The 14,950-nt window shown below is 44.3% G+C and overlaps 1 protein-coding gene across 6 annotated transcripts in view; it reads right to left on the bottom strand.

Moving 5' to 3' along the window:
- The window catches only part of fkbp15b (FKBP prolyl isomerase family member 15b), a 109,374-nt gene that overhangs the window by 61,539 nt on the left and 32,885 nt on the right, over positions 1 to 14,950 (bottom strand). For all 6 annotated transcript variants that reach the window (XM_088377482.1, XM_088377481.1, XM_088377477.1 and 3 more), the window contains exons 10-12: positions 14,732 to 14,874; positions 14,612 to 14,660; positions 14,396 to 14,503 (exon numbers count right to left, since the gene is read on the bottom strand). In XM_088377482.1, coding sequence (XP_088233608.1) covers positions 14,396 to 14,503; positions 14,612 to 14,660; positions 14,732 to 14,874 — 300 coding nt within the window. The remainder of the gene's footprint in view (positions 1 to 14,395; positions 14,504 to 14,611; positions 14,661 to 14,731; positions 14,875 to 14,950) is intronic.

Below are 14,950 nucleotides of genomic sequence, written 5' to 3'. Positions count from 1 at the left end.
GGTGGAGGAATGTAATATGATAAAAATAATAAGCACAAGTACAGATCTGGATTCAATAGTGAAAATGCTGACCAACGAATCTGGCATCCAGAGCGAGCTTGCAACTCCATTACCTGGAGAAGTGAAGGCAGTGCCTCGCTATTACGAGTGCATGCAGCACCTGGCGAAGATGAGAAGAATTTTGGAGAAAAAAACTGATCAACCAGTATTCTCCAGTGAAGAAGAAGAGGAAGTGCCTAACGAGGAAGAAGGGTTGGGCACGAGCAGAGACACAGAGGAGGTGTGGGAGGCCAAGGACACCAGGCGCGGAGGCGCCCTTGCACCGAAGCTTAATCCCCTCTTTAGAAAAGACCCCCTACTGTCTTTGCCGGAAGAATCAACCAAGAAAGTGATTGTTGGTAATGGAGTGCTGATGTGCCAATTTGTCTGAGATATTTGGTCACTGACAGGAGACGCCCTCATTGTTTTCACCAACGACAAATTCCGTGCATGGAACCAGACCTTTGATTCACGGTTGAGATTGATGGCCGGTGAAAAATATAGTGAGGACCTACAAGATGCAAGACGGCATATGGAGCATGACCCGGAGGATCTTATTTTCATCTTCACAAGTGGGGGAAGATCAAAATACCACATGATAATACATGCCGTCGTGCAGAAGTGGAGTGCAGACCTGGACCAGCAGGACTACCTGAAGATGATGACAAAAATTCTGGAGAAAGCGGTGGATGCTGCCATCGAGAGGGGAGCCAGAAGAATAGTTACAAATTGCAGAAACAGCAATTGCAGGGGCTTATAAACTGCAGATATCCACCCCGATCACAGCAGTGGAAGGGCTGGAGTTTGTCTTGGCGATATCAGCCTCTCAAAGAAGAGAAAGAGAGTTAATAGCCCTGGAAGCCACATATGACCAAGCGCTACAGGTGGCTCGAAAAGAGCAGAAGATGGAACAGCAAACACAACGTAAGGTGACAGTCCTGCCTCATCCATCGGCCAAAACAATTCGAACAGAAGAAGAAAAACGGGCAGCCTCAAGTGCTACCCCAGTATTGCAAGAGAGGACTGTACGGTCAAGGACACCATCCCCAACTACAGGGGATGAGGACGAAACCGTGACCAACGAAATGAACACGGAGATAACTAAACCTGGGGGACCGAATCCGGCACCAACCGAGGTCCCAGCTCCACCAAAGAAACCACCTCAGGACAGAGGGAGAAAAATTGAAAAGGGGAGGAGAGTGGTTTTAAAATCAAACCGAGAGGTGGCAGGTACCTCGTACCGAGCACGCCTGACGTCTACTCCCAAAAATAGACCCTCTACGGTTCAGGGCCCACGTCAACAAATAGAATCAAGAAACACCCAAGTTGGCACCCTTGAGCATGCTCCTGCATCCAACGAGGAAGGAGGTGACAATGATGGAGATCGGGAAGAAAGGGAGGCGGCCACCTCAAGTGATGACGTGGTCTCCGAAGAGGAAAATCAGGCTTCGGTGATGTCGGCAGTAGGCCCTCCTGATCCTAATGACCCCCAACCGAGAGTTGTGCGAGGAGCAACCCGGAAAGGATTCAAGAAGCAACAGCCGGTGCTAAGCATCTTCCAGGCTTCGGAAAGGCTGGCAAGGGAGGTTCAATTAGGATGGGTGGAAACCAAGGATGGAAGGAAAACCTACATCCCAGAAGTTAGGCAGAAAGAATACCCCTTCCCGCCAGCCTGGTGGGAAAAAATAGAAAGAAATATAGATGTCCCGGTGAAGCTAACTTACAGGGAGGCAATGAATGTGTTAAAACACGCCAGCCTACCACACCCTAGTAAGTTACACAGACTTGACAAAAGATTTTAGGGAAGGCTTTGTGACTGTAATGTATGACGTATTGTTGCGAAGGATGAAGCAGGGTGTGTATGATGCCGCTCAAGCAGAACTGAGAGCGTGTGAGGATTTGGACACACACACTGTTAATCCCGCAATGTCCACACAAACCAACATAATTGGAAACTCCATCCAACAAGCTCAGCCGAGCACCACGCAACTGGGAGTGACGTATCTGGATAATACAGGGATGCCCGGAAATGATCCGGAAAGAGAGACAAGAGCTTTTAAAACTCTAAAAGGAATGGTACGAGTAAAGTACCAAAAGGAAAGCGTCAAAGAATATTTATTGGCAACCTGGCCAGTAATCAAAGACGGTCCGGGCGGAGAGTTGTCAAAAAAGATGTGGCTGCAATATATTACAGCCGAGCCCATTGGAAGGGATGAGACAGCCCAGGAAGCCTACCAGAGGTGGGTGGATGATGAAGAAGATGACGAAGATGTGCATATAACCAGGGCAAAAGAAGCACTAAAACAGGGTCTCACCTTGCTGAATGTGTGGCATAAGTTGAAGCAAGTGGTAAGCCCAAAAAGATACGTGCGAGTTTTGAGAGCAGTTACCGAGGACAAGGACACCACTTTTGTGAAGCTAGGTGCGGAGGCAACTCTGGCACGAATCGAAGAATCCATAAAGAAATGGGACAGAGTAACAAAACACTACCGTATTTTCCGGACTATAAGTCGCTCCGGAGTATAAGTCGCACCAGCCATAAAATGCCCCAAAAAGTGAAAAAAAACATATATAAGTCGCTCCGGAGTATAAGTCGCATTTTGGGGGCAATTTATTCGACAAAATCCCACACCAAAAACAGTCATGAACGAGCAACAACAGGCTAAACGATAGCAACAACAGGCTAAACGATAGGTATGCTAACGTGACAAACACAAACAAAGAGCTGAGAACGGGCCTGACGTAACATATAGAGTGATTAAGGACAACTATTACATAAATAACATGTTTATAAAACCATCAGTGTCACTCCAATTCATTAAATAGCAACAACAGGCTAAACGATAGGTATGCTAACGTGACAAACTCAAACAAAGAGCTGAGAACGGGCCTGACGTAACATATAGAGTGATTAAGGACAACTATTGCATGAATAACATGTTTATAAAACCATCTGTGTCACTCCAATTCATTAAATAGCAACAACAGGCTAAACGATAGGTATGCTAACGTGACAAACTCAAACAAAGAGCTGAGAACGGGCCTGACGTAACATATAGAGTGATTAAGGACAACTATTACATGAATAACATGTTTATAAAACCATCGGTGTCACTCCAATTCATTAAATAGCAACAACAGGCTAAACGATAGGTATGCTAACGTGACAAACAGAAACAAAGAGCTGAGAACGGGCCTGACGTAACATATAGAGTGATTAAGGACAACTATTACATGAATAACATGTTTATAAAACCATCGGTGTGACTTCAATTCATTAAATCCATCGATCGTTCTTTGTCAACAATGGGTGCGCACGGCTGAGGGCGCTTGCATTTCAAAATATTCCACAGGCTCATATAACGATAGATAAACTATATTTCAAATAACTATAATACAAGCCAATAATATTATCAAACCATCCGTGCATTTTAATTCCATTAAATCCATCGATCAAATTCCTCGTCCTTTGTCAACATCGCCGCGCGTGCGCCCTGACGTCAGCCTCGTCTTTATTCCACAGATCTACTACATAACTATATTGTAGCGTTAACAAAGTACAAGGATAGACGTGGGTTTGGTAAACGGCTCTTTATTAAACAAAACAAACTTCCAAGCGTGTGGCGGCGTGGACTTCCAGACAGACCGGGCGTGCGTAATGGCCATGTCCGAGCCCCGCGCACCGTTCGCGGACAACCACTCGGCCGAGCGCCGGCCCCCGACTCAGTAGAGTAGGACCGGGCGTGCGTAAAAGCCATAATAGTTTTTCAAACCTTCTATGTCACTCCAAATCCTTAATTCCTTCAAACTCTTTGTCCTCCGTGTCACTTAGAAATGATCACCGCTAATGATGTCGGTAGTCCTTGTGTGGGCACGTTTGTATGTAAACAACCGCCGCGCCGCGCTACTGACGTCACTTGAAATAGTAATCCATTGGTACATCACGGTTCTCCAAACTTTCTTTCTGCTGCTCGATTACTGTTTTCAGCTGCATATTTTACAACTTGAAGTTTGTAACCTGCAAAATATGAGTTTCTTTTTGGTGCCATTTTTCTTAAGCCCACCCAGTTGATGAGTCACGGCCAACGGTGAAATTTAGAGCGTCCTCATCCAGTTTCGTCTGAAAATATAATTTTTTTGGGTTGTTTTATCAAAGTCAAAGTCTGCTTTATCGTTGATTTTTTTTTATATACTATGACACGCAGAGAGATTGAAATTACGTTTCCACTATCCCTTGGTGAGATAGTACACATACGCATACAAGCAACACAAAAAAAAACCAAGAAGGCACAAACAATGAATAAATAAGAGTGTTGAATAAATGATAAATAAACAAATAATAATAAATAATAATAATAAATATAATAGGAGCAAAAATGGAGCAAGTGTACATACAGCAGACAGTGGACTTGGATATGGTGCTTTAAAGTGTTAATTGCTTTATTTGATGTTTTCTCTATTTTTTTATGTTTTGAATATGTTCAAGATAAAGATATAAAAGCATGTGAAGTGATCAACTATACTAAAAATAACATGGGAAGTGGTCAACTATACTTGTAAGTGATGTCTTAATGATCAAGTAAAAATTTGTGAAAAAAAAACATATATAAGTCGCTCCTGAGTATAAGTCGCCCCCCCACCCAAACTATGAAAAAGACCGCAACTTATAGTCCGGAAATTACGGTACATGGAGAGACAAAAGCCGAATCCATCGGGCAGCACTCGCGCTCGCACAGAGGAGACACAAGCAGGGCGGAAACCACCACCACGGCCAACTTATGGGAAAGGGCAACAATCTAATGATAATCAGAGACAAAACACCCAGGATAAACCCAAACCACTATATAGTAAAGTGAATTCAACTGGCTATGTGGCGAAAGACGTGTATGACAAAATGTCACCAGAAGAAAGAAAGGCCCTGGCAGAGAGGCGCAAGGTTGCGGCCCCTGCTGGGCCCAGAAAATAAGTGAAGAAGAGGCGCGGGTCACCCTGACAGGCGTGTACAGAAAACAATCTCTACGCTAATGTCGAAGGAGCTCCCTATTTGGTAGACACCGGAGCTGAGGTGTCGATGACCCGCAAAGCCTTGAAAGTAATAGGACACCTCACTGTTATGGTGGCAGATGGATCAGTGACCAGTATGCCGATTGGAGTCTGGAAAAGAATTGTTTGGGTCAAAGGGCCCCACAATTTACTGACATCAAAGGGCGCAGAGGATCTGAAAAAGCCAGCACACCAGCGTCAGCCAGTAAAATCAAGATTGGAGAAAATAAAAGCAAGTACGGTCCGATTAAGTCCAACAAAAACCATGCCACTAAATGAGTGGTACAAACCTGTGGATGTGGAGTCCGTCAAAATCCAATTGGTCCAAAACAGCGACCTGTCTCCAGATGGGAAGCAGAAACTGACCGCTATATTGGAGAAGGCAGCTGTGGCGCATTTGAAGAACGACTGTGGGGACCTTGGATTAAAATACATCCACACAATTGAAGGAGGAGTACATCCACCAGTAAGACAATATCCCTTGAATCCCGAGGCAGTGGCTGAAATGGAAACCATGGTGAAGGAACTTCTACAGCTTGACATCATTCGGGAAGAACCAAGTCCTGTGACCAACAGCCCAATTCAGGCAGTGAAAAAAACAGAGGCGTCCGGAGGAGAATGGAGGCCAGTTATCAACTTTAAAGCTCTTAACCGCCGGACGGTGGCTAATCGAGCAAGCCTCAGAAATCCCCAGGCATCCCTAAAGACTCTGAGAGTGAAAAAATACAAATCATGCATTGATTTAGCAAATGTATTCTTTTCACTACGACTGGCCAAAACATCACAGGGAAAAACAGCATTCACACACAGGGGGAAATCGTACATGTGGCAAAGATTGCCACAAGGATACAAAAATTCCCCAAATGTGTTTCAATCAGCGGTCTTACAAGTCCTGAGTGGTTTGGATGTTACGGTGTATATTGATGATGTGTTTGTTTCAAATGACGAAGAGGAGGAACATTTGGACTTGCTGCAGAAAGTGGTGGAACGAGTCTCCGCTGCCGGCCTCAAGCTGAATCTTAAGAAATGCCCACTAGCTCGATTCCAAGTGGATTACTTGGGATTCCAAGTGACTGAGAACTTAGGCATCTCAGAAGGATTTCGACAAAAAATCGAACAGATCTCGCCTCCGAGATCAGAGACAGAGTTGCAACGAATACTTGGACTGTGCAATTATGTGCGGGATCATGTTCCTCACTATCAGAGGCATGCAAGGCCACTGTACAGCCGCTTGAAGACTCCGGAGGGCCAGAAACCAGCTAAGTGGCAGTGGTCAGACAGTGACAATCAGAACTTGAATAACTTGAAACAAGCCGTCCGAGAAGCCGTGCGGCTCGAGCCACAAAGTTTAACAGCAAGACTGGTCGCAAAGGTGCATTGCGAAGAAAATGATGCAATGATGTCGGTCAGCAACGAAGGTGCTGGTTTGGTGGCCTTGTGGACCTACACCCTCTCCAGCGTCGAGAAAAAATTCCCCCAGGAGGAGAAAGAACTTGCAGTGTTAGCAAAGTACTGGAGTAATTTGAAAGACCTGGCCCAGGGACAAGGTATCAAAGTCCAAACCGGAAGTAACGTGCATCGTTTTCTAAGGAAGTCTACGATCGAGAGCACTAAAGCGACCAACATCCGATGGGGCAGATGGGAAGACATCCTACTAGACCCCGACTTAGAAATTGGACCAACTACAACCTCCACAAAGAAGCCAATACTCAAAAAGAGTATGGACGAGGAAAAGCCCTATGACTGGACTCTTTACACCGATGGGTCAAAAAAGGAAGGAGAGCAGAATGCCCACTGGGGTTTTATTCTGAAGCAAAATGGAGTGGAGCGTTGCCGCCGCAAAGGTAAGACACCCGGCAGCGCGCAAGCAGGAGAGGCCACGGCAGTGCTGGAAGGACTGTTAGAAGCGGAAAAAAATCACGCTGGACGCGTAAGGCTTATAACTGACAGTTATTATTCCGCGCAAGCTCTCAAATTCGATCTAGCCATTTGGGAAGAAAATGGCTTTGAGGGCGCAAAAGGGAAACAAGTGGCCCACTATGAAGTGTGGAAGAAAATAGCCGAGTTACGGCTGAATTTGAGTCTGGATGTGGTTCACCAGAAATCTCATGTGAAAGAAGAAGCTCATTGGAGAGGGAATAACGAAGTTGATCGATACGTCCAGGAAAGAAGAATAATAGTTGTAGGAGCAGAAAAATGGGACAAGACCCCTCGCGGAAAAGTGGTCCCAGATGAGAGCGTGAGGCAAGTCGTGTCGGCAGTGCATGAAGCACTAGGCCACGCGGGTCCACTGCCTACGCGAAAAAAGTTAGAAAAGCTGGAACTCTGGGTCCCTGACCGAATGATTCGTGCAGTTCTGCGGGATTGTAATCCGTGCAACAAATACAACGCAGGGCGAAGAGGACGACGCACGGACGGATTGACGATCAGGAGTACTGTGCCGAGGGGCTCGGTTTGTATGGACGTAGCTGGCCCCATGGGAATAAGTGGCGCACAGGGTGAGAAATACCTTGTTGTGCTGGTTGACTCGATGTCAGGACACGTCGGGCTGAAAGCAGTAAGAAAAGCCAATGCAAACAGTGTGATCAAGACACTAGAAGACGGGTGCATGTGGCTAGGAATCCCAAAAGAGTTGAGAACAGACAATGGAGCTCATTTCAAAAACGCCCAGGTGGACGAGTGGTGTCGTAGGTGGGGAATAGTCAGAGTCTATTCGCCCCCTTACACGCCACAAGCAAACGGGGTGGCAGAGAGAACTATTGGTCTAGTCAAAACCTAGTTGGGAAAAAATGCAAACGGGAAAGAGTGGAGTACTAAACTACTTGATTTGGTTGCAGACCTGAACGGGAGGAGTAGGAGCAGCCGGCCCTCCCCGTCCAAAGAACTCAATCAACGACTCTTTGTGTCCCAGGAAGTGGGCAGAACCCAAGACGGCTCGTCCCAGAATAAAGAGAAGTGCCAGTTCAGCGTTGGACAGAAGGTGTGGATCAAGTCGAGGGACCTGAACAGCAACACAGCAGTGAAGGCCAAGTACGACTGCTCGGACATCGTTAGTGAAGTGTTGGATAAAAACACAGTACGTCTGAGGAAGAAAGGCATCCAAGGAGTTGAACAGCTGAAGCCGTTATCGGCTGACCCAATTCAAGCCAAGAAGTAATTCAAAGAAAACATATGGCAACGGACTACAGAACAATCCCGGCCTTCGTGCGCATGGCCGCACACAAAGGTGCGGTCATCATAAGAAAAACACCGAACGGGATTCAGACCGGAAGGGCCCTAAATCTAGTAAAATTGGCCAAGCGGGGTTGTACACCCGGTGGACCAGAATATTTTCACTGGACATGGGTCGACGAAGCTTGTGTCATTTGTTTGACACAGCTGAGTGTGATGCGGTCGGGATGAGGGTCAGCACCTCCAAATCCGAGTCCGTGGTCCTCAGTCGGAAAAGGGTGGAATGCCCTCGCCAGGTCGGGGATGAGAACCTGCCCCAGGTGGAGGATTTCAAGTATCTTGGGGTCTTGTTCACGAGCGAGGGCAGGATGTAGCGTGAGATCAGCAGGCGGATTGGTCTGCTGTGATGCGGACTTTGTACCAGTTTGTTGCGGTGAAGAGGGGGCTGAGCCGAAAGGCGAAGCTCTCGATTTACTGGTCGATCTACGCTTCTACCCTTACCTATGGTCACGAGCTTTGGCTCGTGATCGAAAGAACAAGATCTCGGATACAAGCGGCCGAAATGAGTTTACTCTGCAGGGTATCCGGGTTTTCCCTTAGAGATAGGGTGAGAAGCTCGGTCATCCATGAGGGACTGTCAGTCGAGCCACTGCTCCTCCACGCTGAGAGGAGCCAGATGAGGTGGCTCGGGAATCTCATTAGGATGCCTCCTGGACGCCTTCCCAGGGAAGTGTTCTGGACATGTCCCACCGGCAGGAGACCCTGGGGACAACCAAGGACGCACTCGAGAGACTATATATCTCAACTCGCCCTGGGAACGCCTTGGGATCCCCCGGGATGAGCTGGGCAAAGTGGCTGGGGGAAGGGAAGTCTGGACGTCCCTCCTAAAGCTACTGTCCCCGTGACCTGACCTCGGATAAGCGGTAGAGGGAGGGAGGAAGGGAGGGTGGGTGGGGTCTGATGGATGGATGGATGGATGGATGGATGGATGGATGGATGGATGGATGGATGGATGGATGGATGGATGGATGGATGGATGGATGGATGGATGGATGGATGGATGGATGGATGGATGGATGGATGGATGGATGGATGGATGGATGGATGGATGGATGGATGGATGGAGTATTATTTGCAATAGTATACAGGTTATACATACAGTTGCAGTGGAGTCATGAAAGCTTGAATGTACAAAGTAGCAGCAGTACGGAATGAGTGTTGATTTTGATGGAATGGGTATCCCCAGAACATAACCTTTGCCTAGTCCAAGTATTACAGTTGGTAGAATATTTGTTTCTTTGTACACATATCAAATATGTTCTGTTTGTAGATGTGTTCTGTTTACAGATGCGAAAACGAAGCATACAGAGAAAAATCTAACTCTTTTGGTGGTACTTACATGCCTACGTTAAAAGTCACATAATCTAAAATACCAAGTGTTTCTGGACTGTTTCACCTGACTACATTGGAATGCGGAATTTTGGGCAGCCTTGTTAATTTTCATAATTTTCCTTCATAAATCATTGATTGTTTGGATAAAAAAAAATCTGTTAATAATATATAAATAGGGTATTTAAGGTGGGCAATTGGAAGTTTTTCTCCTCTTTGCATCTCTGAAGAGTAGCAACATGGGAGTCTCAAAACAACTTACAGAAACAATGATTGCTCACCATCATGGTTTAGGGCAGTGGTTCTTAACTTGGGTTCAACAGAACCCTAGGGGTTCGGTGAGTCAGTCTCAGGGGTTCGGATGAGCCTCCACTGCAGACGTCCGAACACACCTGATTTATATATTCGTGATAACGCATATCTGAACTAGTCTTGCAAAGGCAACAGTCGAAGTCACATTGATTTCCAGGGATGTAATTTGTTGTGAGTTCATGCATTGTGTTGGTTTTGTTCTTTGAACAAGGTGCTGTTCTTTGAACAAGGTGCTGTTCATGCACGGCTCATTTTGTGTGCCAGTAAAAAACATCTATGTCCTGAATTTGAAAAAAAATATTTTATTACTCATTAAAGAGATGTTCGATGAATGCGCCTATGGAACTGGTGGGGTTCGGCACCTCCACCAAGGTTAAGAACCACTGGTTTAGGGGAAGGATAAAGAAAGCTATCAGAGATTTCAGCTTTCATTCTCCACTGTGAGAAACAGTGTGAGGAATTTGAAGACAACAGGCACAGTTCAAGTCACGGCTCAAAGTGGCAGACCAAGAAAAACCTCAAATAAACAGAAGCGAAGGATGTTGAGAAATGTCAGAGTAAACCCACAGACCAGCACCAAAGACCGACAACATCATCTGACTGCTGATGGAGTCATTGCGCATCGGTCAACTGTTCAGCGCACTTTACACAAGGAGATGCTGTAAGAGAGAGTGATGCAGAGGAAGCCTTTTCTCCGCCTACATCACAAACAAACACTTAAGGTATGCTAAAGCACATTTGGACAAAGCAGCTTCATTTTGAAATAGGTGGTGTGGACTGGTGAAACTGAGTTATTTGGGCATAACAAAGGGCTTTATGAAAAGGAAAAAGAACACAGGACTCCAAGAAAAACACCTGCAACCTACAGTAAAGTTTGGTAGTGGTTCCATCATGCTGTGGAAGCAGTACAGAGACTGAGAATCTTTTGACAGTTGAGGGATGTATGGATTCCAATCAATATCAGCAGATTCTGGAGATCAATGTCCAGGAATCTGTGACAAAACTTAAGCCGCATCGGGGCAAGATCTTTCAACAAGACAATGACCCTAAACACTACTCAAAATCTACTATGTTTTGTAAAGAGGAATGGTCTAAAATACCTTCAGCCACAGTCCAGAATCTAATTAGAAGATATAGGAAGCCCTTAGAGCAGGGGTGTCAAACTCATTTTTTTCACGGGCCGCATTGTAGTCATAGCTTCTTTCGGAGGGCCATTATGACTGTCAACCCAAATAAATGTATGAACACCTCATTTTATATTCAGTAAAAGTTACAAAACAAACTGAGAAATAACTCGTTTTCAACTCAGACGAGTATAAACTATATTTAAAAATATATATATTATTAAAAGTGAAGACAATTTGCAATTCTAGTAATGACACACGAATTTGATGCACAATTTGTCTTCGCGGGCCACATAAAATGATGTGGCGAGCCATATCTGGCCCCCGGGCCTTGAGTTTGACACCTGTGCTTTAGAGGTTGTTATTTCTGCCAAAGAAGAATCTACTAAATATTGAGTTATGCGTCCTTTTTTTTTTGGGTGCACAAATTTATACACATGCCTAATTCTGTTTAACCAACAACTTGTGTAAATCATACAAACTTAATTTCACTTCTCAAACATCACTGTGTTTGTCATCTATATGATATATTTAACTGTTTTTTTTTAATTGAAAGTATTGTCGAGTTACATGGTGGATAGGAAGGTAAAAGATGGTGCATGAGTGTGTATTGGATTTGGCCCAGACGAATTGGCTAAGATGAAATTCCAAATTTCAAAGCTTGACATGGAAGACCTGAAGAAGGGGGCCTGAGTAGGGGTTACTTAAAAGTTAGTTTTTCCAAATTAACTATTGTTAAATTGGTAAAGGGGAATTTGTTGGTTGAACCAGTAAACAGCCATTCCCGTTCCAAATTTCACCAGAAGATGGTGCCAAAGTCAGATTGACCTAACATAGTAAATTAATAGTTTAAAAAGTCATCGATTAGATGAAGACTTGTTCTGAAGCACAGCAACACACAATTTTGGATTATGTTATGTTATTTTGTTTTGCTATGATATACTTTGAAACTGCTTGAATATTTTAATTTGCTAACTAGGGAAGCCCATGCTCATCGTTAGCTAATGAGAATGAGACATGTTAATCACAGTTAGAGTAAGCTGCAATATACTTTATTTTATTCTGCTTTGCAATACTGTATAGTTAGTAGCAACTTGAGCAGCATCATAGCGCTGATGTTTCATTTACACATGAATGTATTAAGAGTTGAGTAAGGACAAGGGGCTGACAGTGATACCGTGGGTGGAAGACTGCAATCCCGCGCTTGAGCTTGACCTAGAGGTCACCAGCTTGTCAAAATACGTTTTGAAGATGCTTGAGTGTTTTAACCTGCTAACTAAGGAAATCTACGATCATAGTTATGATTATGTGTTAAATTGACTATTGTGAAAGTGTTATTATTGTCACGATGTTTGATCAGTATCAAACATGTATGTAATATTGATGTTCCATTTACACATGAATGTATAAATGTGAGTGAAGACAAGGAGGCGGAAAGGGTTAATGGTGATACTAAGCGGTGGAAGACTGAGATCCCACATATGAGCGTGACCTCGGTCACGTTCATCCAGTTGAAGCCTAAACAAAATGCTGTTTGACGGAACACAAGTCAGAAAAAAAACATTTGCAAATGTCACGTTGATGGACAGTTGACAAGATTTGGGAGTGGGAAACAGGATGAAGCATCCCTGAGAAAATTGTTACTTCCGTGAGAACATGGTCACCTCATCTGGTTGAATCCGGTTGAGACCAGCCGAGATGCAGGTGCAGTCTATTCTGGAAGCATTTGGGTCATCTGAGGCCAATGTATGACATCATGGAAAAAAACTGGTATGTGACCAAGCAGGCATATTACCCACGAACTGGACTGGCATAAAAGGTTCGTTCGGACAAAGAGCAGCGCTCTTGCCCTCTGGAAGACGCTACAGGCAAATGAAAACCAGGACAAACAGACTCAAAAACAGTTTCTTTCCCCAAGCCATAGCCGCCCTCAACTCCAGCCGACACTGATGACACTTTCCTCCTGCACTACTACTGCACTTTGTCCGCACTACTGTTTCCGATTATTCATCTACTTTTCTATTAGTCGATTACTTGACTATGTTACTCGTATCTACCTCATGCACTGGATGGAGGTCTCCAATTTCATTGTACTATGTAGAATGACAATAAAGGTTTTCTGATTCTGATTCTGATTCTCTCTCGCCCGGTGGGCTTTCCCCGTCAGGGGTATGGCCCCTGCGGCTACTGCCGTGTGTCGAGAACGGCGATTAGACAAAGATAGATTTCATTCTTTCTGAGATTAACCCAAGGTCCGTTAAGATAAATTTATACTATCTTCAAATTGGACTTAGTCAAATTTTAAGCTCAAAGACAGGCTAGGAGATGCAGACCTTGGTGCAGGAGAGAGGAGCCATTTTTAAGGCGTCGTCATCGCCATTCTTTAGGCCAGCCTGTTCTTTTAAACAGAATTCGGATTTTGGAACAAGGAGAACTGATCACTCGACTTTTCCACCAAACAGCATTTAGAGACCTCTAGCTTCACCCTTTTTTACTATATTTTTAAGTTTTCAATCGAGAGAACTTCAAGACTAAATAATTTTTGCTCTACTGAGAATGGTGAGTGGAAATTATTGTTAGTTGTTCGAAATATTGAAACTTGTAATTCTCTTTCTTACTTATTCATTAAATTTCTACTTTATAATCATCTCATTTTGATTAATGATTATTTTGATCTTTTATGCTCTTTTGTTTCTCTATCATAGTCATACTTTAAACCGTTCAGTTCTTTTTTAAATGAAGACAGCTTTAATCCTTGACATCAGGGAGTGTCAGAATCTGGTTCGAAACCGTTAATTTAAGATCAGCTAGTGTGAGTGTACGCTAGTGAAAATAAACGAGTTCCCGCGGTCTTAACAAAAACAGCTAAACTATTCCGAGCAGATAACAAAAGCAACAATCTTAATAGGAAAGGAGAGCAACTGAAACGGCCGCGATTGAGGAGACAAAGTAGTTACTCAACCCACGGGTTTCTTTGATTTCAGCGGGACTGGCGTCCGAAAATGACAGAATTAATCTAACAATAGATTAGTTACCTGAACAGCGGTTAGACTCGGAACGAATCTTCTTTCCGTACCGGCTTAAATCAATTCTCGTCTCCCCTACAGACTGCGTTACTGCAGAGGGGCTAAAGTACAGAATTTTACCCTTTAAACGGAGAGCCGGTCACTTACATCAGATAAGTGCACGATTGACAGTATCAATGATTTTAAAAGGACAATTATAAAAATTAACAAAGCTGCCCAAACCCACTGCTCACCCACTGTATGTGGTTCTTGTTACAAAACAATGTGCACAACATATATCTTGACGCTCACCTCCAATTCAGAGTCGCTCGATTCAGGCTGACATGTTAGAAAGGGTAACATGGGCTGGCCCATCTTTGCCATTCGTGAGATCAGCTTGGCCTTCGTGGCATCTGTAGTCTGAATTTGGAAAAACAATTCACATCTTGGAATGGCTACAAAAAACCTGATATGTTGACAGGTATAATGTCAAGTTACTTCAGAAAATATCATTCAGGCATTACTTACAGTGAGCTGTTCACTCAGGGAATCTGACTTTGCACGCAGAGGTGTCTCCCTAGGGGAGAAATCCCAATGAAAAAACACTTTGATAGAAAATCGTATCACCTATTTTTTAAAGAGGCTTACCCTAGTTTGCCTGAGTCCAATGCAGCCGTTTGTACTGGTGGCTCTAATATCAGATTATCAACACTATGAGTAGGGGAGAGAGTACCAGAATCTCTTGAACTCGCACTGGTCTGATCTGACCCACAGTCCTTGGAGACTTTCACCTAGGGCACATAAAAAAAAAAAATGAAATCAAATGCCCTGATGACAAGAAAAACAGATCAGTGCTACTGGTGTGTT

Source organism: Syngnathus floridae, chromosome 5 (assembly GCF_059516105.1).
Source record: "Syngnathus floridae isolate MCC-2025c chromosome 5, RoL_Sflo_1.0, whole genome shotgun sequence".
NCBI lineage: Eukaryota > Metazoa > Chordata > Actinopteri > Syngnathiformes > Syngnathidae > Syngnathus > Syngnathus floridae.
The sequence above is the reverse complement of the archived record's forward strand: the minus strand, read 5'-3'. Positions and strand labels throughout refer to the sequence as shown.